The 23,159-nt window shown below is 38.2% G+C and overlaps 1 protein-coding gene across 5 annotated transcripts in view; it reads left to right on the top strand.

Annotated features, from left to right (window-relative positions):
* Positions 1-23,159, top strand: part of ROBO1 (roundabout guidance receptor 1) — a 742,850-nt gene that overhangs the window by 714,444 nt on the left and 5,247 nt on the right. For 4 of the 5 annotated variants that reach the window (XM_064469719.1, XM_064469728.1, XM_064469736.1 and 1 more), the window contains 7 exons: positions 22-176; positions 3,507-3,842; positions 6,269-6,376; positions 9,776-9,920; positions 10,231-10,482; positions 14,283-14,692; positions 16,475-16,627. In XM_064469719.1, coding sequence (XP_064325789.1) covers positions 22-176; positions 3,507-3,842; positions 6,269-6,376; positions 9,776-9,920; positions 10,231-10,482; positions 14,283-14,692; positions 16,475-16,627 — 1,559 coding nt within the window. The remainder of the gene's footprint in view (positions 1-21; positions 177-3,506; positions 3,843-6,268; positions 6,377-9,775; positions 9,921-10,230; positions 10,483-14,282; positions 14,693-16,474; positions 16,628-23,159) is intronic. The other variant, XM_064469750.1, reaches the window with a different exon arrangement.

The following is a 23,159-nucleotide window of genomic DNA, read 5'->3' on the forward strand; positions in this document are numbered from 1 at the left end:
GACCAAGCTTTGTTTTTAAAGGCCAGGACTCCTAAACATCAGTGAACCAGCCGCTCAGCCATGGCTAGCAGATACTTGGCCTAACACAGGGAACAATCACAATGACTGCTCCATCAACTGCTGCACCTCTGGCAATGGAAACAGTGATAGCAACCTTACGACGTACAGTCGACCAGGTTAGATATGTTTCTACCTTGCTAATAATTTTTTCTTACAGACTATATGCTTTCAATACCTGAGGAAGTGTACTGGTTGGTTTGGGATTATATTTCCAATGCGATTAGACTTAATACAGTTTCTCTATGTCATGATTATCTTTTGGTCCCTTTTTGAGTCCCTTTATTCGGTCCCCTTTGGATAGTTGTAGCAAGCTGTAGGCTGAAGGAGCCCCTGCAAAGTTCAATGTTACCAAAAGTTACACTGAACTGAAATGTTTTGGCATCTGAAAAAGAGCAGGTAAGGTCATCTTTAGGTTGTTCTGTACATCCTTGTTGCTTGGATGGGGAAAGAAAAGTGCCAAAATGACACTAGTGAGATTATCCTTCTGGTTTGGGTGTGATGGGAAGTGAGAAATAAAACATTGCTACAGTACTTGCAAGACAGTCAACTTTGGCACATTTAAAACCTCCCGAGGGGTGCCATTCTGTACAAAATTGGATAGCTCGTTTTCTGTTTCGGGCATGTGGATAAAAAAGTTAACGTCACACTCTAGAAGCAATTATGAAATGTTAGGTTAAGTGGTAGTTCCCAGGAGCTTGGGCAGGACTTGGAGTGCCCTTGAAGAAAACCTCCTGAGTTCCGTGGGAACACAGTTGGGGAAATATATCTGGAAGCGCTAACTGTTGCACGTTTTGTTTTAAACAGACCTCAGGTTCCTTCTGGTTTAGCCCGTTTTGTGTTACTGGCGAGGAATGAAAATGAGTCTTTTCCACTACTAGCATCTCTAGCTGATTTTTGCTGGTAGCATTTCCCAGCATTTCAGAGAGGGGGTATGAGTACCTATAGTGAAGTTGCATGAGTGCGAAACAGCATTACCTCCTGTAATTAATGTGAAACCAATCATAATGTGATGGTGGTAATTCATCTCCTGCAGTATGCTGTCTGACAGTGATCAGTGCCAGGTGCTTCAGAGGAAAGCGAGAGATTTTAACATTAGAGACTTGTATCTTACCCTGCCTGAGGATATCACGTCCACAAATACCTATATAAAAATTTTGTGATACAGATATTCTTTATTGTGGCAAGAACAGACATACCAAGTTCTAGTAACTGAAACTTAACAAATTCAGGAAAGGAAGAGAATGCACATTTTTGAGGGTTGTAAACTATTACAACTTCTTGGCCTGAGGTGCAGTAGAGTCTTTCTCAACTTAGCTTTTATATTGAGCTTGGTTGTGTTGCAAAGTTATTCCTTCTTTTCAAGTTAAGCTTATGAGCTTGAGGGTCAGACAAGATGCTCATAGTGGTCTCTTCTGTCCTGGAAAATCTGGCAAATATTCTTAATTATGTCAGCCTGGGCTTGGCTTATGCTCTGAAGCAGCAGAGCTGGCTATCCCCTCTATAGCTGTGGATACGGTAAGTACCTGTGCATTTTTAATTTCTTTTAGTATGGTACTGTCTTCCACGTCTACAGAATGGGAACAGGTTGTTCTAAAAGTAGATGCTATACAAAGTCTAACAGAATAAATCTTCTGTTACATAGGTAAACCAGTTTTGTTTAAGTACTTTGTAAGAGGAATCCTAATGTATCTATGTAAAAAAATGTCCCTACTGCATATGCTGTATCAATTATATTGCCCTACAGACAAATCGGATGTAGCTGAATAGGGAAGGAGGTAAAATATATGTTAAAAGTGACTCTGCAAGGATATTATAGCCAAGCATGAGGTATTAGGAATGAAGAATATGCTGGGTATATAATTGCCCAATATAATACAATAGACTTGGAAAGGAGGAAAGACTAGCGTGGTTTCAGCAGGTGAGAGAAAAAACAGAAATGAAAACATTTAAAAAGTAGAAATCAAGAAGTTGAAGACTGTGAAGCAATAAATAACAGCTTACATAAGAAAGAAAAAATATATCAAACAATAAAACCTTCAAAAAACACAAGCTGGGGGGCATGAAATGTGCAATGATAAGTTGTATGTGGCATGTTCTGATACTGCTTCTTAAGCACTGAAAATGTGGATCAGTGGTTTTCTTCCTTAAGTAGTATTTTATTCCTCTTTTTCAGGAACTACTTCTCAAAAAAGTGTGTATTAGGGAATATTTTTGAAATTGAACATCCTCTGTATTTAGTAGTTATTTCATTTAGTATAACGGTCAAATCCTGAATTGTGCATTTAGTTTTACTTGGCACCCTCTCCAGTAAATTAATTGTGGCCACAGGTAATGGACTTCAGGTCTTGAATCAAACTCATTAGCGTAAATACCACATCTTTTAAAGGAGGAAAACTATATTCCTGGTGATTGTTATGTAATCATTGATGCATTAATCAGCTGGCAAATGAGATTTTTTGCTTAATGATCATTGAATGCTGGTTTCACTAAGCCTTCCAACTGCTGACCCACAGACTGTGTAACTCCATGGATATGGAGAGGAGAAAAAAAGGGTGTGGGGAGCTGCTGTCACGCAGAGGCAAGAGAACGTGGAAAGGCAGGCACACTGGTTCACACAGTAGCGGCCAGAGCATCAATACATGTCTAATTTACTCTGTGCAAGAAGTGGTGATCTCATGCTGCAATAACTATTACAAGAGGCAATTCATGCTGTCTATATGATATTTATTTAGCATACAGGACAATGGTATTACTATGGTATTACTTATTTTGCAATATCCAAAGCAACTAAAAATAGCAAAAATTCCAGATTGCTTTCCTGTCTTTTTGTTTCAATCCAAAATACAAGATTGTACAAGGAAACGATGATCAATAAAGACTTGCTACTGGGTACTGAGTTACCTTTCACATTTTACTGTTTCTCTTTAATTCTGTTATGTGTAATCATTTTTCAGTCTGTTTTACAAAAATGTGTTGTATCTGTCTTTCTTATCACAAGTACAAGAAAGTCTAAATGCTGTTGAGACACCATGAGATGACTGTCATGTTTAGTTCTTCCCACTATTAAGTTTTAGTTGTTTTTTCCTTTCGATGCAAATTATTTTAATCGCAGTTATTGACTAGATAGCTGTACTGCTTCAAGAATAGTGTCTAAAACTGTGAATGTTATATGGCCACTGTAGAAAAAGCCCAGCAAGGTAAGTCATTCTAGATACAATTCAGAAGGTCTGAATTCATAACTGAATCAAAACAGTGAACACTACTTCTGAAGCAGTAGCTTATAAGGTAAATAATATTCTGTAAATTATTTGGTTAATCACAGTATCTCTGCTTCAGCGATGCAAGCTATATGGTTATGCACTAAAACATTTTTACAGGGAATTTCATTGAAAGTATAGTGTAAGCGAACAGAATGACCTTTTCTTTTTTCTTTCCTCTGTGGTTAGCCGATTGTATAGCAAATTACAACAATCAGCTGGACAACAAGCAAACAAACCTGATGTTGCCTGAGTCAACTGTATATGGTGACGTGGACCTCAGCAACAAAATCAATGAGATGAAAACCTTCAATAGTCCAAATCTAAAGGACGGAAGATTTGTCAGCCAGCCTGGGCAGCCCACTCCTTATGCTACCACTCAACTCATCCAGTCAAATATCAGCAATAATGTTAACAATGGCAGCGGGGATACGAATGAGAAACACTGGAAACCCTCTGTTCAGCAAAAGCAAGAGGTTGCACCCATACAGTACAACATTATGGAGCAAAACAAATTAAACAAAGGTGAAGAGCTTTTAGCTTGTTTCTCCTCTTTAGGCATCAGAGGAGTTTTGACCTTCTGGTGCTGGGAGTCTAAAGCTTTCAGGTTCAGCAATTAGAGACTTCTGTGGTGCTTTTAGACTTCTCCCTCTTTAGATTTAGAAATCCACAGTTAGCAGTGTCAGAAAGTTAATTAGCACCACAATAACCTTCAGATATTGAATTTATTATAACAAATAACAAGCTGTATCTTTGGAAAAGAGTTAAATACATTTCCTCTGGATTTGAGATTAATTTAAATTTAATAGTAGTTGAGGGATTGGTTAGGACAGAGGCCAGATATTTTATTCATAAGCCAGATGCATGGCAGTCACATTATACTCTACCTTAAATTTTAAATAGGTCAACCCACTCTTCCCAGTTGTGGATGGAGACTAATTAAATCTACATGTTCATGTAAACGGATGAAATTTTGCATATCAAACTCTGTAAAATTGTATTGTGTTGTACACTGGGGACATAAACGGAGTGATCCAGTTCATTTTAGACTTGTCCTAGCAAGCCTTCGATTCACATGTTGAGAGGCAGTGCTACCGCACACAGTTTTGGAAACTAAATTCCTTTGTTACCCTAACTGAAGTCTGTGGATCCAGAAGCTAAAAATAAATTGATTTCAGTGTTAACGGGAAGCATCAGAATGTACTTTTGTGGCCTTGAGGGCATGTTTCTTTAATATAATGTGTGGGAGTTGGAAGAAATAGGTATGTGATTTCTTGTTAGTCCTCCAGGCTACCATGCAACCTCTTTTAATAACCTGATTTGCAAAAGAGTATCCCTAGGAACTGGACCCATTCTAACTTGGAACTTTTTGCATGGATTGTTGTAACTCAAGTGATCGCATAGTGATAAGTTATGCAGTAAATACGTTTCATTACAGGAATGTTGATTTCTCTACTGGACCCATCTACTCACAGAGGCGTTCAAAGGGCAATATAAAATGTGACACCTTCCCTTGACATAAACATGTCAAAAGAAAATTCCATTTTTGTGGCTCCTTACTAGAGGGTGAAAGCTGTATTTTTTTGTAATTATGTTTTCTTTCATGAACTGTGTATTACATATCTGTTTCAGAATTAAAACATGTTTGGTTTTTATGCCCTGGAAGATACTGCATCTTTCAAACTGTATATTACAGCTGCATATTCTCTAGTATATTGTAGTGTGGAAAGGCCCCCTTAAAGCATTGTCTGCTGACAGTCATATATACATATTTCAGAGTGCTGATTTACTGTTTATCCTCTGTGTAAACATATGTGGTATGTAGGGCTTCAGCGTGGTCTCTGGAATGCAACTAAGCTGAGAAACTATTACGGAATACACTCTGGTGTGGAATTTATCATTTTGCTCCTTTTCCCATGCTTACATTATCACAAACATTTCTGCAGCAGATGGGGACCGGATTCTTAGTTTTGTTTATTTTTGTTTGGATTTGCTATTTTATGAGTCAATATTCTGATCTTGATTTTCTCATTTCCTAAGTCAAAACCATCTTGCTGACAATTTTACCTATAGCTTTTGTGATGGGAAATAACCATTTTGATGAGTAACATGCTGTGCTTCATTGTCACTACTTTATGTCCAGTGGTTCTGTTTATGATGCAGTTTTATTTGGTGTATGAAGAATAACTCAGCTCCTCTCTGTTCTCTGTAAATTATAATTCCTTTTTGACATGAGGGTACTGTTTTGTCAGATTTTACTTCCGATAAAGTTTTACAGATCTGGTTGCCAAATCTAGATTTAAAAGTAACATATGTATATGAAGTGCTTTGAAACTGGAGAATGAAGTTACAGTAATAGCCATTAGCAAAAAAAGCCTGCCTGTAGCTAGAAGCTGCATGACCCAATGTAAATAGAAACTTGCTTGGAGCCAGCAGGCGTTAAACAAAGACCTCGTCTGTTGTAAACCAAATTCAGTGGAGCTGCATTGTTGTTCCAGCAGATCATTCAGCCCTTGTAACGCAGGGTTGACTCCTACCCGGGTTTGTCACCTTTGAAATACAAAAAGTAGCTACCACAGACCCTTGGTCGCCCTGTATGAGTAAATTAAGCAGAGACCATGGAAAATCAATCAAGGTGACGGTTTGTTCATATGCAAAGTGCTCACACAGGTCATATATATGTATATGGAGACTTAATCCTTGCAGAGGCATTGCAACAACCCTGTGCACAGAATTTCAGTTTACTTCGTTTTTGCTGTGGAGCTACTAAGTTCCCATGATTTTCCTTAAACTCACAGTTAGAGACATGATAAAAACAAAACACGATTATAGAATTATTTCCTTTCAAAAAATTCTTCCTCGTTATTTTCAGGGCTTTGTGTTATTACATAGATATATACAAGTAGATGTGTTTCTGAAGGGTAACATTAACTATACTATTAAACTTGCAGATTACCGGGTAAATGACAACATTGCTCCAACTATTCCGTACAACCAGTCCTACGACCAGAACACAGGTGGATCTTACAACAGCTCAGACAGAGGCAGTAGTACATCTGGTGAGTATCTACAGTGCTTTCCAAACCTTAGGTTTTTTGGTATTTGGACACCCTAGCCATAGTTAGCACTAGGTACTGGACTTACAGAAGAGATGACAAGGAGGGACCCACTGACAGTAATACAGCACAGGGAGGCTAAATAGTATAAAAACTGGCCCAATGGGTGCTTGTATTTCTGTTGCATCCTCATGATTGCTTAGTGCCATCTAAATGTCAATTAAGTAATTGATTGTCCAAAACTATGAAAGTCATGAAATCAAATAGAAGTTGGATTCCCTGATGTTAATGCCCTACTGGTTAATATTATGGCCTCCAGGTAGGCGAGTTGTAGAAATTCCTTTTCAGCTGTCACAAAAAAAGAGGATTTTAATTTATGTGTTACCTTCCTGGTACTTTCCTGACTTCTTTTCCATCTCTTGGGTCTACTCACCCAAGACAACCTTATTCATAAATAGGCTCAAGATACCAGAACATTTGAGTGATAGCCAGAGAAATTGTGATGCCCCATCCCTGGAGGGTGTTCAAGACCAGGTTGGATGGGGCTTTGAGCAACCTGGTCTAGCAGAAGGTGTCCCTGACCACGGCAGGGGGGTTGGAACTAGATGATCCTTAAGGTCCCTTTCAACCCAAACCATTCTATGATGCCTAACAGAAATGCTTTAAGAAATTTTCTACTTTTAAAATTAAACCCATGCATGTTATTGAGTAAAAGAGTGTGCAAGCGCACATAAAATTTTCATCGATTTCAGTGGCTATATGTCAAAACTATTCTTGTACATCATTCACATGTAGACAGTAGATAATTAGTTTCTCATCAGCATCTCCTATGCAAAATATCTAAAACTCCTTTGTAAAAATCTTGAAACAAGACCACTCTTTATGGTGAAGAATGCTAAGCAGGGCACTGAAATTGTGCTTTGTTCTTTGGAACCACAGAATATGGTTTAAGTCTCATCTTGGTATAACCTGTCCCATTTCAGCTTTGGTTTCTGGTAGAGGTATGTGAAATGTTCAGAGCTAACCAGAAACTGTGCATAAGCTTGGTTTGGGGCTTTACTGTAAGTCTGATACATCGCCTATGTTTATTTACATCAGGCCAATTATAAGGTGACTTATGGTCACAATCACTAATGCCCTGGACTTCACATCTGCCAGTCAAGATGAAGACTTCTCTTTTCACCTTTTCTCCTGCTGTTGGCTTTGATAGTCCAGTTGCCTTAATCCTAAGTTGCGCTCCATCTTGACTGATTGTGACTGAGGCACACCAGAGGCACAAACGTGTAGGCAAGCCTGCTGTGCCTTTGGGTGCCTGAGTTCTCAGTGGCTGGGTGAGATAAGCACTGCTCCCAATTCTCCCAGTGGCTAAGGGATTTTCTGGGAGCTAGCTTTTGCCCATTCCCAGGTCTACATCATCAGAATGTGGTGGTGAGCCTGTGCTCAATGATGTTAAGACATTAAATTCAGCATGAAACATCTCAGGGGTATGAACCCATGCAAATCAAAAATGAGAAGGTGGTATTCTCCATGCTGACACCTATTATAGTTATTCAGAACGCTAACAATTTATAGTGCTATACCAAGGACTCCAACAGGAACAAAGCAAGGTGACCAGAGTAATAAATTAATTGTGCTGAACCTAGTATATATCATGGTGCTTAGGGTAGAGAATGCAGATGATCGTTGCCTTGGGATAGTTAGGGTCTTGCTTGACATACTGAGATACCAGAAAAATAATTCTACATAGCTATAACATATTTGTATCTGGCAGCTGATGTGGGACAATAATAAACAGAACTACTGTCCATAAGAATGGAAACTCTGAGACAGCAGAAGTGAGAAAAATAAGCTTCCTAAATCTCACTGCGACGTATTTAATGATGTGTATAAGGCTTAACTATGGTAATATAAAACCATGCCTCAGTTGAAGAGAGAGATGTGAAGGATTCTAAAAAATACTCAAAAATACAGTGATTTTATCTGCAGTTAAATAAGTAACAAAAACAAAGAAGGATAAAAAGGTATACCTGTTGTGGTTTAACCCCAGCCGGCAGCCAAGCACCACACAGCAGCTCACTGCCCCCGCAGTGGGATCAGGGAGAGAATTAGAAGAGTAAAAGTGAGAAAACTCATGGGCTAATATAAAGACAGTGTAATAGGTAAAGCAAAAGCCACGCACACAAGCAAAGCAAAACAAGGAATTCATTCACTGCTTCCCACGGGCAGGCAGGTGTTCAGCCATCTCCAGGAAAGCAGGGCTCCATCATGCGAAATGGTTACTTGGGAAGACAAAACGCCATCACTCTAAACATCTCCCCCTTCCTTCTTCGTCCAGCTTTATATGCTGAGCATAACGCCATATGGTGTGGGATATCCCTTGGTCAGTTGGGGTCAGCTGTCCCGGCTGCTTGTGCACCCCCAGCCTCCTTATTGGTGGGGTGGGGTGAGAGGCAGAAAAGGCCTTGGCTCTGTGCAAGCGCTGCTCAGCAATAGCGGAAACACCCCTGTGTTATCAACACTGTTTCCAGCACGAATCCAAGACATAGCCCCATGCTAACTACTGTGAAGAAAATTAACTCAATCCCAGTCAAAACCAGCACAATACCAAGGAACAACGGTAAAGCCATGTCCAAAGTTAAAATTCAAGACCACCTGAATAAATGGTCTTATTCAAAGTTACTGGAACTGTTAAAGCTGCGTTGTTCTATTATTATAAGGTATAATTTCTCAGTAATAGTAGTGGAAAACACGTGTGCCATACTTCATCGATCTTCTTTCTTCTTTTTTCTGTTATTTTAGTTGTTCCAGCAATTATTTTCAACTGCACCTGCCATTTAGACTAAAACTAGTAATTTCATTGTGCCTAAAACGTTTCAGTGGACAAGTACAAATTACATATATTCAGTGACTTAATGCAACAGTGGAACTTTAATAGATCATATCTGTATCATATTGTATTTTAGGTTCCAGCAATTAAATAGTATAAAGGCACTTTAGAAAATATGTCTACAGCTCATTTGTTTTAGATTATAATCTATAATGTAACTAATAGAAATAGGAAACTCACTCTTAATGACATTGCTTGTAAAATTCATTTATGATTTTATGGCATTTTCACTATTTATTAACAATTCCAGTTTTGTATCTCGTGCTTTTTTTCCATGGTATGTAAAGTTTCTGGTTAAATTCAACTGCTTAAAATGTAGAGTAGTTCTACAAAGAAGCTACAATTACAAATCAGTGTAAAAAGGAGGAATGCCAGTTTTTTCCAACTCAGCACAATAGTAAATTCCCAGAGAATTCAAGAGGATCTGGGAGGGACTATGGTTATTTTGTTTATCAAAGCTAGTGGTGAGGAGATATTTAAAAGCATTACAGATATGCACTGCTTTTTATTCACAGGGAGTCAAGGGCACAAGAAGGGTGCTCGGACCCCAAAGGCTCCCAAGCAAGCTGGCATGAACTGGGCAGATCTTCTTCCACCCCCTCCAGCACATCCACCTCCCCATAGCAATAGTGAAGATTACAGTCTTTCAGTGGATGAAAGGTAAGAAAAATGAATACAACTTCTATTTCTCATTTTAATCACTAGTTACTTGAACTGTAATTTGCCCTGTGAGGCAGCAGAGACACCTTCCTTCAGTAATGTTTTGGTGCTCCTCATCTAGCTGTAGTGTGGCTATTTAGAGATCACTTTTCTGACAGTGGTGTACATCCACTCAGTACATCCTTATTAAGCTGTTTCAAGTACAAATATAACAATGATTTTTGATTTCTGGGCTATTTATATCTGTGTCAAATATGCTAATTACACAGTAAAAAACTAAGTCCTTATTTTCTTAAACAATTAATTTTAGCTATGACCAAGAAATTCCTTGTCCTGTCCCACCTGCAAGGATGTATCTGCAGCAGGATGAGCTAGAGGAAGAGGAAGAAGATGAGCGAGGTCCTACTCCACCTGTCCGAGGAGCAGCTTCCTCTCCAGCCGCTGTCTCCTATAGCCATCAGTCAACTGCCACTCTCACACCCTCTCCCCAAGAAGAACTCCAGCCCATGTTACAGGACTGTCAGGAGGATCTGGGACACATACAACACCAACCTGACCGGAGGTGTGTCAATGCAAATGTAGTGAGAAAGATGTGACAAAAGTCATCCTGGCCCCACTGAAAATTCATGTTGAATTCAGTGAGGCCAAGATTTTCCCCATGATAATTTCTGTTAATATTTAACTCCTAATCCAGGATGCTAGAACTATTTGTAACCTAAGAAATACATAATTATGTTCCTTTATTCTTATTCCATGGAAAGAAATGCAGTATATCACTTTACGGTACGTACGATGCTGACATAAGTTAAATTCACAGCATCAGGATATTAAAGTGGTATCGTTAACACAGCTTACCATATAATTACAGTTCCATTGTTTCCAATAGATTTACTGCATTATTACCATAAAATAGCATGCATTATTTCACAGTAACTGTGCAATTAACTTGTCACTAATATGTATGAATATATATAAATATATAATTTATGTAACCTATAGATTTTCCTCCTCTCATAAATCCTAATGCAGGAAATTATTGGTTGCAAAATTTTCTTAACATTTCCACCTACCCTTATTTAAAGGAATGACCAATGTTAATGAAGATAGATATTTGTTCTAGGGAAATTCTGTTTCTTCCCTGAGTTGCTTTTAATACAAATTATTTTGCATATACAGTCTCACAGCTTCTCTTCCATAAAATAGTGAATTCTGAATTAGGCTTTTTCTGTAAGCATCAGCTTACCTGTCTTGCACTTTGTTCAGAGGGCACAGCTTTTCCATCCCAAATTATATTTCTTTTATTATATTTTTCCTCCAGTGGTTTGCACATATTGTTTGTTACCACAAATACACAAACTTACCTGCAATATTCTAGTCATATTTTTTATTTTGAGTGAAGTGCAGGCCTATTGTGATGAAATTAATTTGATCTTGCTGAGTAGACGGTAGAACTTTGATTTTATTAATATAGCTTACTGGACATTTATGGATATATTTGCCAGAATGTTTTTGAAAAATTGGTTCATTTTTCTGTTTCCCTTTTTTAAGTAAGCCCTTTTTTTGAAGGGCCTCTATTGGCTTTTACTTTTGCTCCCCACTTCTACTTGTCTGCCTTGTTTTGTTTTCTTTATTCTTTATGGTAACACTCCTTGTACTGTATTATCTCTTTCTCTTCCTCTATCTTCCTGAGCCTTTAAAATCACTCTTTTTATTAGTGGGTGGCTGGCAATATTTTCCTGTAATTTCTATTGGCCCTGATGTGTCGGGGCACAGAAGTTTTCATTTTAATCACTTAAGTTTTCTGGGTTATTTAGAGGTTAAACTAGCTGGACACTAATGGAAAAAGGAAATGCTAAGTGAGCAATGCATTGTGAGTGACTTTCCAGAGCCTCGGCTACCATGTTCTGGAGAGTGGGAGATGCGTACTGACGTACAGAGTGGAGTACGCATTGAATCAGATGTATGCACACATGCGTAACCAGCCAGCAACCACTTGGAAAGTAGAAGGTTTGCTCAACACAAAGCTTCATGGCTAGTCACCGTAAATGTCATCAAAGAAAGTGGCAAAAGTATCTGGAAGGATGTTCCAATTTAAGCTCCTAGAGCATACAGCTTACTCATTGAGTGGACTGAAAAAACAGAATTTAAATTTATGTTGTTCTTCCTACAGTGGTTAAGTCTAGGTTTGCTGAAAGTTTTAGAATTGTTAGTGACTAAACACGTCTTTTTAATCTTACTTTTTCAAACACTGTTTCTTTTTGCTACATTTATCTCATCAGTTAAAAAAGATTCACATATTTACTTGATTTGTAAGGCTTGGCTGACTACCTTTTCCATCTAACAGCATTGATACGACCCATGGTATTGCTGTTTAGGAGTTGGATGTACATGTGCTCAACAGCTGCAGCCATTCTGGAAGGGGGGTTTCTGTTTTGAATATGGTGTGACAATACTTTCACTCACAATACACTGTGAGTGGTGCTTCTCTATTGTTTCAGGAGGTTTGTAAATGGTGATTTTATAGGGAAAATAACATCTAAAATACTGTTTGTCGTGCTTTTTTATTAGCTTTACCTGTAGTTCTGCTGAATATTATCTCAATTTTTGATCAGAACCAGGCATCTAGAATATGATTCTGGTGGTGATGGTGTACTGTAATATATCTCTGTATGGTCAGCTTGCTAGAAGTATAGCAAACTGAAGTAGAAGTCTGTGCTCTGGAAGAGTGGACAAGCAGAGAAAAAAAGATTTAGTGAGATAGTAGGTGATGTCAATGTAAAGGGAGAGCTGAGATAGGAGACGATGTCACTGTTATAGCAAGAACCACTGCATCAGATAAAGCGAATGAAGTATTGTTAATTCTGTATGCCCATGAACCAGCTGCTCTCAATTAGCCTGTCCTTAAAGGTTGGCAGGCAAGCTATATTTTCAAGAACCCTAACATGTTTTGTAACTAGTTGCCTCTCTCCTAATACCAAAGCCTAGGGAACAGGAAGACTGGCAAATATATTACAAGGACAGTTGTCACAAGAGCATTAAATTAAGACAGTAAAACTTTATTGGGCAAGGTCTCTAGTCAAAGGCAGGTAGAGATTCCCGTAGCAATGGCTTCTGGGATTTGGGAGGAGAAGGGGGTTATTAAATGATTATTGGCTATATATCCCTAACTGACCTTTTCTTCATTCCATTCAGTACTTAATACAGCAAGTGGAAAACAGTGGCTAGGTGAAGTAGCCCAGGGAGTTTTCAGCTTGCTCTTGCCACAAAGTATTAGGTTTTTTCTTGCTAAATTTTCCTTTCAAAATTAGTATTCCCATTTATTAAAATAAAAAACTCACATCCCCCCCAAAAGAGAAGATCTAATTTATGAGAGTCACCATTTATTTGTCAATGAGATAATCAGAGGGAAAAATTGACAAAGGAAAATTACTTTGGAAATTTTTGCAGAACAGACTGCAGTAGAAATGCCTGATAAGCAAAGCCAACAGTACAGCCATTGCTGCAGAAAGTATTTCTTCCTATCAGACAAATGGCAATTAAAGAGCATGCCTGTGGCCCTGTGAAGAAAAACTGTTGACATTGTTACTATCTGGGATTTCTGAGTGAAGTATTAACTAAACAGAACATTGATCTCATGGTATCTAATACTTTGTCTCTTTAAGCTAGAGACACTATTACTGAGGATGGAAGCTCAAAATAAATTAACCAATACATTTATATGCATTTTGGTATCCTTAAGACCTAGAACTAACGTTATGGTAGAGAATTCTTTCTTTATATTACCACCTAGAGCAATTTAAAAAATAATGAAATAACTGTCTCTTTTCATATCTTTCTGAATCACTGGGGTGGGCGGAGGGAAGATAATATTTATGAAGCAATCTGTTTGGATAGAGGCATCTGTTGTCATTGATAGTTTCAAGCTTTTAGAGCAATGTACAGACACTTCTTTTGCTCATACTCTCAAGGGTGCACAAATAATTTTTTTAAATAGTCACATGAACTGTAACCACCTCTTCAGCTGGCTGTACATGTGCTGTTTTAGGAAAAATGAACAGCTTTATGCAAAATAAGCCAATTTTCTTTAAAATCAGTGATAAAGGAATCATATTGAAAAATCAGATTTCTTTGTGGTAGATTTCAAACGACATAGCTGTCAGTCAGTTCTGATTTACCACAAAAATACAAACTAAAAAAACCCAAAACAAAACAAAAAAAAGTGAACCTTTCAGATATATTCTATTGATTTAAAAAGGCAAGTCAAGCTTGTTGGGAAATAAAAGAAGTATTTTCATCAGTCTGTTATTTTCTTTGACTCCGTTATGTGACTTCAATTCTTCTTACCCTTGTATTTTTGTGCAGACGTCAGCCTGTGAGTCCTCCACCCCCTCCAAGGCCTATCTCCCCACCACACACCTATGGATATATCTCAGGGCCCTTGGTCTCTGATATGGATACTGATGCACCAGAAGAGGAGGAGGATGAGGCCGATGTAGAAGTTGCCAAGATGCAGAACAGAAGGCTCCTTTTGCGTGGCCTTGAGCAAACACCTGCCTCCAGCGTTGGGGATTTGGAGAGCTCTGTAACAGGGTCCATGATCAATGGCTGGGGTTCAGCCTCCGAAGAAGATAACATCTCAAGCGGGCGGTCTAGCGTTAGCTCTTCAGATGGATCATTTTTTACCGATGCAGATTTTGCACAGGCTGTTGCAGCAGCTGCGGAATATGCTGGCCTGAAAGTAGCCAGACGTCAAATGCAGGATGCAGCAGGAGGTGAGTTTGTCCTCTGTTTGATGGGAGAAGGAAAACAAAAAGGCCATTGTGAAATGTATTTATCCACAACTGCTTCCTGGATTATTCTTGTTCTTACAACATGTGGAAATCCGTGGGGGGTGTCAATTTACACTGGTGGAAGTGTCAGAAAAGGAGTTTTGGTGAAACAGTTCAAATAACTTGCTACTCTACACAGTTTTTCATAAGTAGTTCCTGATTTTTTGGTCTCATTGATTTCTGCCTAACCTCAACACTGCTGGTGGATTTCCACCCAGAACTGAATGAGAAAGGAAAAAAAAAAAAGGATTATGAATTGTATCCTTTTCCTAATGAAAGGTTCCCAGTGTTTTCAGTCACTCTTCATGAGATTTAATCCCTCTGTATTGAAATGTCATAAACCTTTAGAGTCGTATTTCCCCTGGGTTTGAAAAAGAATTGTAATATTTGTTTTCCATTTTATATTTTTGTGGTTGTCTTTTGGAGAATGCTGTTCAAGTTCTTCTGGCTGTATTATTGAGATGAACTGGGTTTGTGCTGGTTTCATAATATGACAGCTGTTATTAGTTGCAGTTTAGAATTATAGATTATGAATATGCAGCAAGGCCTTATGCATATGTTTCTTGCTTCTTTTTTTCCTCCTAAATCACCACTGGACATACGAAATATGATATTTGAAATATTTAGTGGTTTACAACATAGTGGTTACCTGTAGGGATATAGAGGTAATCAGTAACCTGATCAGTAACTAGGCCCAGTAGATACTGTTATAGTTCAGCTAAGTAGTAAGAATACTGCAAAGTGGCACGCGGGTTTCAAGCAGATCCACGAATGTTTTGCCAATCAATCCTATTAAACTGCCAAACCTGGAGAAGAGGTACTCTGTCACAACTGTGGCCACCCTGACTCCACAGCTTTGCAACCTTCGTCCCATTTCTGATACCCTCTCCCCGTTAACAGTCCTTTGTTTCATTTCAACACAGCTGCTCATCATGAAGAGTGAGAGGGGAGGTAATTTAGTAATTCTGGATGAAATCCTGGCCGATTGAAGTAGGTGGCAAAACTCCCATTCATACCCATGGGGCCAGGATTTTATCCATTTTATACATATATGTTTATGGAAATATGTGTGTCTATGTATGTGTAAATTTACATATTTATTATCCTGTTCCCATTACACGTAAATAATTTTACAACAGTTGGCTTCATGTTATGCAGTGATTTTTATGTATTTTTATTACCCGTACCAGACTACACATCCTAAAAATGTGACACTTCTTATCTGCAAATAAGCTGTGACAAAATGCCAGTCATACATCCCCGATGCATTCCTTGTAATTCACTCAAAGAGGCAGAGGAGGCATCTGTACCTGAAACCTGCTAGTGACTTGCTCTGCTTATGGCATGGGTGGCCTCGTGCTGCCAGAGCTAGGGGAGGTGAAACTCCTTTTAAAAGTGAAATATTTTGTTGTTTCTGGAAGGCAAAAAGCCTGCCTGTGCTTGACTGCCAATGGTGTTCAGCTTCCTGGGGCAGGAGCTTCCAGCTACCAACCAGTTGGATAATTTCTGTGAAACTAAGCCAACCTGCCTACTGACAGGATAGCAAATTTAGTTACAGCTCACTCTAATACTGATTACAGGAAGGATGAGGGTTCTGTTATCGTTCCAACAGTGTATTTTCAGGTTTTGTATAACTAGGTCATTCTGATGTGAAAAAAGAGAAAGTATGAAATGTCTTATTTTAGATAAGGAAAATAAAACCTATTGTTCTGTAACAATTTCCAGGCCGTAGACATTTTCATGCATCACACTGTCCTAGACCCACCAGCCCCATGTCTACCGATAGCAACATGAGTGCTGTTGTAATACAGAAGGTCCGACCTGCCAAAAAGCAAAAACACCAGCCAGGACATCTGCGCAGAGAAGTCTACACAGATGGTGAGTCCACTGAAACGGGGGAAAACGTCAGTGAACCTTTCTAAATATGCATTCAGTGTGTGCTTGTGAAATTTCTCCACAGAGATAACGTTATGCTTCAGAATTTAGTGATTTGTATTTCCTGTTGCTAAACACACTGAACAGATTAATCATTTTGAATGCCAGAGTTCCTTAATACTGTACATTGATGCTTCCACTGCAGACCCTTGCACCTGTTTTCTGTAGTATCCTAATCGGCTAATTACTGTCATTATTTAAGAGCCCAGAGAGCATAAATAGTACAGTCATTGAGAATAATGTGTGGTTAGGATTAAAATCTTTGTTCACATGACTAACTATTAAAACCTTCAGAATGTATCTTTTCCTGAAAAAAGCAATTTACCATTCAAATGGTGGGCAACACAAATCAATGAATTTTAATCCTGACTGCAGCATTGTTGCAAGCGGTTACTTTGTGAGTAAAAGCAAAATCTAATCATCTTCTTTCGTGCCTTCACACACAATATCAACTCTTGCTGAAAAGGTAGTGCTTGTATTCTCTTGGGAGTGTAGGAGGATAATGCAAACATTGTGATGTTGTCTAGAGAGAGCCTTTAATGAAAATGCCTCAGGTGGTGCAGCTTTTATTAAAGCACTGCCTTCCAGTTTTATAAAACAACCCACGGGCTTTGTTGGAAATTCATGTAAGATAAATTCTGCAAGGCTTAACCCATCTTGTCAAGTTTGCTAAATTTGCAAATGGTGGGGAGGGGAAAGTAAGGCATCGTTCCCCACCTCCTCATTCTCTGCAACAACAATCTGATTAGGACTTTCATTACCAGTCTGAAATTTTTCAAAGAGGGGCATCATTTGCCATTATCATATGAAAGCCTAATGTTATAGATCCTTATCCAGGGTTACAAGAAGGGAGTTTTGAGCCACTTCTCCCTATGATTCCTGCCACTTGACGAAAAAAATTTAATACAAAGCTCACAGCACGATGAGCAGAAGTAATTTAGCAATGAGTGGTTGTCCGTGCTATTATCTGTACTTTATTCTGAGTATTGTCTCTCACTAGCATCTATCTGATATTAGGCTGCATTAAATGCGGGCATGACACAGTGCACCTGGGCCTCTTGGCTTATGCCCAGGCCCCTTCTGTCAGTGAAACTAAGCTGTTGGAATATTATCTGATTTCAAGAGGTTATTACAGTGGTTTTGTGCGTGTATGCTTCTGTGAAAGGACAACACAAGGTGTGAATCCCAAAACTGTATCAGAAATGTTACATTTACGAGACCCTTGTAATGGCATTTTGCAAGATTTTATGGACATTTTATCAGCTTTTATTCTCTTGAAGAGACTGCTCTTAACAGAATAATTGGCTGAGCATCAAACCTCGATACAAACACAACAGCTAGGACATCAGAAATAAAATCTGGACAGGAATTTTATGTGGCCGTTTTGTTCTAACACAGGAGTAAATAAAGAGGTGGCGCTGTATTTGATGACAGGGTTTTGTGAAAGTAATTATACAGAGTTAAATCATAGAGCATTGTGGTTAGATAGTGCGGTAGATTTGACAATTCTGATCAATATTTGTTTTGTGTTATATAGCACCTGCTTTCTTCAGCGTATTTTCTAATTAGGTGAGAATTTCCCCTAACCTGTTTAGTGTGCAATACAGTGTGGTCATTCGGGGAACAGCAAATTATGGCTTTAATTTCTGCAGAACTAATAAAACCCAGTTCAAAGGTTGAAGGGCTTGTTTGGTTTTGATTCCCCCCCAATCCATTAACATAAGCATATTTGGAACTTTACTGAAGGTTCTATCCACTCATTTTAATAGCCACATCTAGTCTATTGTCCCTTTAGAAACATCTGTAAAAATTAAAAGTGATATAAAAGAGGAGACATGAAGGAAACATTTTTTAAGCACAATTCACCTTTCCCAGATATACTTAGGTTTTTTCATTGGCTTCATGTCACATTGTTACTTATCTTTTTTATAAGGGAGTGCCTGATACAAAGATTTTTTCTGGGGGGGGGGTGGGTGTGTGTGAACATATATGTGTAAGAAATTCTGAATTTAGGCATTTATTCTTGGCTAGAAGCATTGAATAAATACTGACAAGAGAAAAATGCGTTGGCTTAATTAATTTCTCGGCTTTTAAAATGGAATTTACTTTCACGTATAAAGAATTTTCTACCGTTCCCAAATTACCTGAATAGTTAGTATTTGCTAGCAGTTTCATGAAATACCAGTGTCATGAAGAATTTACATGATTGGTTGACAGAAAAGATATATCAGTAAATCTTTGTATGAATGGTCAAAAATATCAAGAGTATTATCAGCAGCGATATATCTAAGTCTTAAAAAATTTTGGGTTTTTTTTTTTTCCTTTATACAGCAAGATTTGTGAGATTGGTATTTCTGAAAGTGTATTTGTTACTAATGTAGCAGTGAAAGGTCTCCTACTACCCTTTTTTAAATAGAGTGCTCTCAGTTCTACTCTGCATTGTATTAGCAGTAACAATTTTGTATTTTCTGCTAGCATTAGTTCAAATTAGTTTCTACTTTATGTGGAATGGGATTTCAGCTCAGTTGTTTTGTTCCTTGTCAGTCATCCAGGCAGCGAAATGTTCTCTATATTTGTTGCTAAAAATCTTTGCTCAGGAGGTGGTAAGGATTAAAATGTATGAATTTTTAATTGCTCTTCATCTAGCCTTTTAGAGAGTTAACCACTAAGAGTGCATTACAGGAACCACCAAACAGATGTATCCTCCTTCTCAACCTTGCCTGACCTACTTACATTTTAAAAGAATATTTTTGTCTTTTCTAAAATCATATATATGAAAGTCTCTTCTGAACTGTCTTGAATTGATTTATTAGTAGTTATAAACCCTCGGAATTGTAATCATTTAGATAAAAAGTATAAAAGTATTTTTTAATTTCTTTGATTCAGTAGGCCTTTCAGTAGAAATTATGCTATTGACAGTTCACACGAGACTTTAAATCCTGATTCTTTTTTAAATCTCTGACAACGGGAAAAATACTAACATTTTCACAACTAACTGGTTGAGACTGCAGCGGAGTTATTTAGCTGTGTTACGAATGGCAAGCCACTAGGGCAGCTGAATATCTGCCAAATATTTCCTTGAATTTTCACTGTGAAATATTAAGCCATTATGCATGCCAGCATCATTGTACTTTTGTCTCCCTCTTCCTGTGCAGTACAAATAAATCTATCCTGCACAAATTTCAGCAAGGTAAAAAATACCTAGGAATGCATTTCTTACCTCTGCTAAGAAACAGCTTGTTACTGAATGATAATAATTTTTAGATCCCTGCTTTTTTTGCAGTCCTTACTTCTGATTCCACTGTTAGATATTTTTTAAATGTTGATTTTGTTACTGAAGGAGTTTTTGTGGAATGAAAACTGTTTTGATAAAAGCATTATGTAAATGTACATACAGGCAAAAAAAAAAACCTACAACCGAACAACCCACTGCGTTTATACATCATATTGGGTTTTGCTGTATCTGTTTATTCATACAGTTATTATGTACAGTTTGAGCCATGTTTCTTGAAAGATAAGGCATGAAAATAAATAGTAACTGAGGTTATTATGTATCTAGGAACCTTAAATTATCTTAAAGCTTTACTAAGTCAGGAACGATCTTGAGTTTTGCATCCCTGGATAAATATGCAGTAGAAAAAAATTCACTCTGTGTCTTCTCCTTTACTGAATCAAATCTATAACTCTGCTGTTTTCTTCACGGTGTGACTGTAGAAATCTACAGCCCAATAGAGCTTAAAAGAGAGAGTTGCCTAACAAGGCCTACTTCCCTCATTTGTCACTACTTACAATTCATCTTTTTGCACTTATTTGTGGTTTCTCCACTTCAGTGCCAAACTAATATAGCGGATTATTTTTCCCCCCTATTGTTTTGCTTATCCCATGATTCCTATATATGTTCTCATTTAGAAAATTATCGTCGCTCAATTCAAAAGACATATATGGAAGGTTTCCCCTGCAGACTGTGCTATGAAATGGCATCCATTAATTGTTTTAGTTAAGTGGGAAGCAGTACAACAGTAATACATAGACATGAATGAAACGTGAGCACAGCTGACCTTTAACAAATACTTCTGAGTTCTTTATATTAGTTTGATGTTGCTTTGTGATTTATTTTTTATTCCTTACAATGGAAGCTTCCATTTTCCTTTTAATAAGAAGTGTGCCAGTTTGTACTCGAGGAGGCAGATTGAATCTGGATATTCTCTGTGATCTGAGCTGTTAAAATAAATACCACAGGGGTGTAATAGTGTTGACCTCTGAAAAGGTTGGGGTTTTTTTCTCCTCTGTAAAGGATTCTTCTCAGTGAGGAGTACTGTGTTATAATGAAGATTTTTATAGTTTCCCTGCAGGTTGCAAAAATGTTCTTGACAGAGAATATCGCTTCTCTAGTTATTACTGTACCATAGAGCTACTGCAGTTTTATGAAACTTTTTATATCAATGCATCTTTCCTTTCCATAGTCAAGACTTAACACCACTTTGTTCATTTGTTCATGGTCCTGTGTAGCTGGATAGGAATCTTGGATAAAGTATTTTGTTCGAAGTTGTATTTTATAGGCTACAGGAAAGATGCTGTTCCTTCCCTTAGGTATTCAGCCAGTGCATTGCTGGGCCACAACTGTTGGAGACTGGCTCCAAGGGTGACTGAAAAGGCTTGTATTAAGTACCTACACTCCCTTTGCGTCAGCAGGCTCAACAGAAGGGCTATTCAGTGCTCTGATAACGTAATAGAGACAGTGAGTGGGGAATGTGAGACATAAGATATTGCATGAACTATGGTTCCAGAAGCCTACACTTGTAGCAGGAGCAGGTAGGAGTTTGAGTATCTCCGTCCACTGCTGATTCAGTGCGTCCTTTTCTGAGAGAAGACATGCGAGAAGGATGTTTTCCAGAGAAAGGAAAATATTGTTTGAATCTCCTCAGCCTAATGAAGAGTTATCTTATTTTTTAAATCCTGATCAAGTTCTGCGATCACTAAAAGTCTTCTGCAAAGGTGGGAACCATCATCATCTCCAGCAATGCTTTTGAAGAACAGTTACTGTGCTTGATAAGCTTTGGGCTGGATCTGACATAGTATGATACACTGGGCTTTCAAGGAACTTATCACATGCTATTCTGAGGTCTTCACACAATTCTTCACCTAGTTGTTGAGTTGTAAGAGGTTATGTACTTTTTCAGACCAAGATGTTTTGGAGCGGGTATTGACACATAAGCTCATGTGCCTGTGGATCCCTGTGATGCAAATGTCTTGTCACTTGTAGGCACATGTTGAATTTAAGCATCTACAGGGCTGGGCAGCCCAGTGAAAGTGGGTTGGTTTGCTCTTTGGTGTCTAGAGTTCACGGGGCATTTTAGATGCATAGAGGAGGTGGTCTGAATGCTGCTCTGATGTGCAGAATTACGGAGTTCGATTGCTGAGGCTGTGTATTGGACAGACGTTACCACTGTAAACCATGTTTAACGCATTATGGATAACAAAGGAATGCAATGTAACTGGTTCTGTGCTTTCTTGCCAAAATTTGTTTCATTTCATATCTCATTGAGTCAGAAGGTGCCTCTCCATTTTACAGTTTTAGTTCCCTCAGTTAAGCAAGTCCAGTCCACTGCCCACAGATGTGTCTTTGTTCTTCCATTATAGTACAATAATTCCCAATCCATAAATAAAATTATTTTGATTCAGCCACTTAGTATATCCAGGCTTCCTGCTAATTTACATTATGCCTTCTCAAGTTCTGGAAATGACAGTGCTTTTTCGTAAAATACATCTGCAAATGTTGAGTGTTAAGTAGATGCTTAAAGTACGTGTCAGTATTGAATTGTTTACCTTTAGCTGCTATCTAAAACTGATGTTCCCCAAACTGCCAGAGTTCGAAAAACAAACCACCCTACATAATTTGCAAGGAATATAAGGCTTGTCCAAACAAAAATGTCCAACTTGTTCTTAGAAGGAGAAAAATTTCTGCATTTCTTGTTAGAAGGATTTGGTCTGTTATTCAAGCCATAAATTAGAACAAGAGGTCTTCTTGGTTGCCTGGCTGTTTCTTTGTGGTTTTGTTTTCTTCTATTTTTTTGTGTTCTTTTGCCAAGACAGTAGAGTTAATGCAGCAAGAATGATGTGACAGATCTCATTTACCTGAAGTAAGTCCAACCCTAGGAAATTAACTTTATGACGTCTTTCTTCCTCATCATCCTAGTCTAGGCAACTGATAAAATTTCCAGTCTTATTTAAAACAGGTCAAGGGCAATTCCAAGTTATGTCACCAGTTTAACATGGAGGATGGTGCCCAGTAAGCCTGCATAGAGCACTGAATTCTGCATCGCTACACCTTTCGACAGGGGTAGATCAAGTCATTTGCGCTTTGTGTCACTAGAAAACCTCTCAAAATATCTGGCATCTGCCATATCTGAATTTATATGTATATGTTAGATGCCTATTTTTTTCTTATTCAGGAGTACTACCTTTATTCTTGGCC

Source organism: Phalacrocorax carbo, chromosome 1 (assembly GCF_963921805.1).
Source record: "Phalacrocorax carbo chromosome 1, bPhaCar2.1, whole genome shotgun sequence".
Lineage (NCBI taxonomy): Eukaryota > Metazoa > Chordata > Aves > Suliformes > Phalacrocoracidae > Phalacrocorax > Phalacrocorax carbo.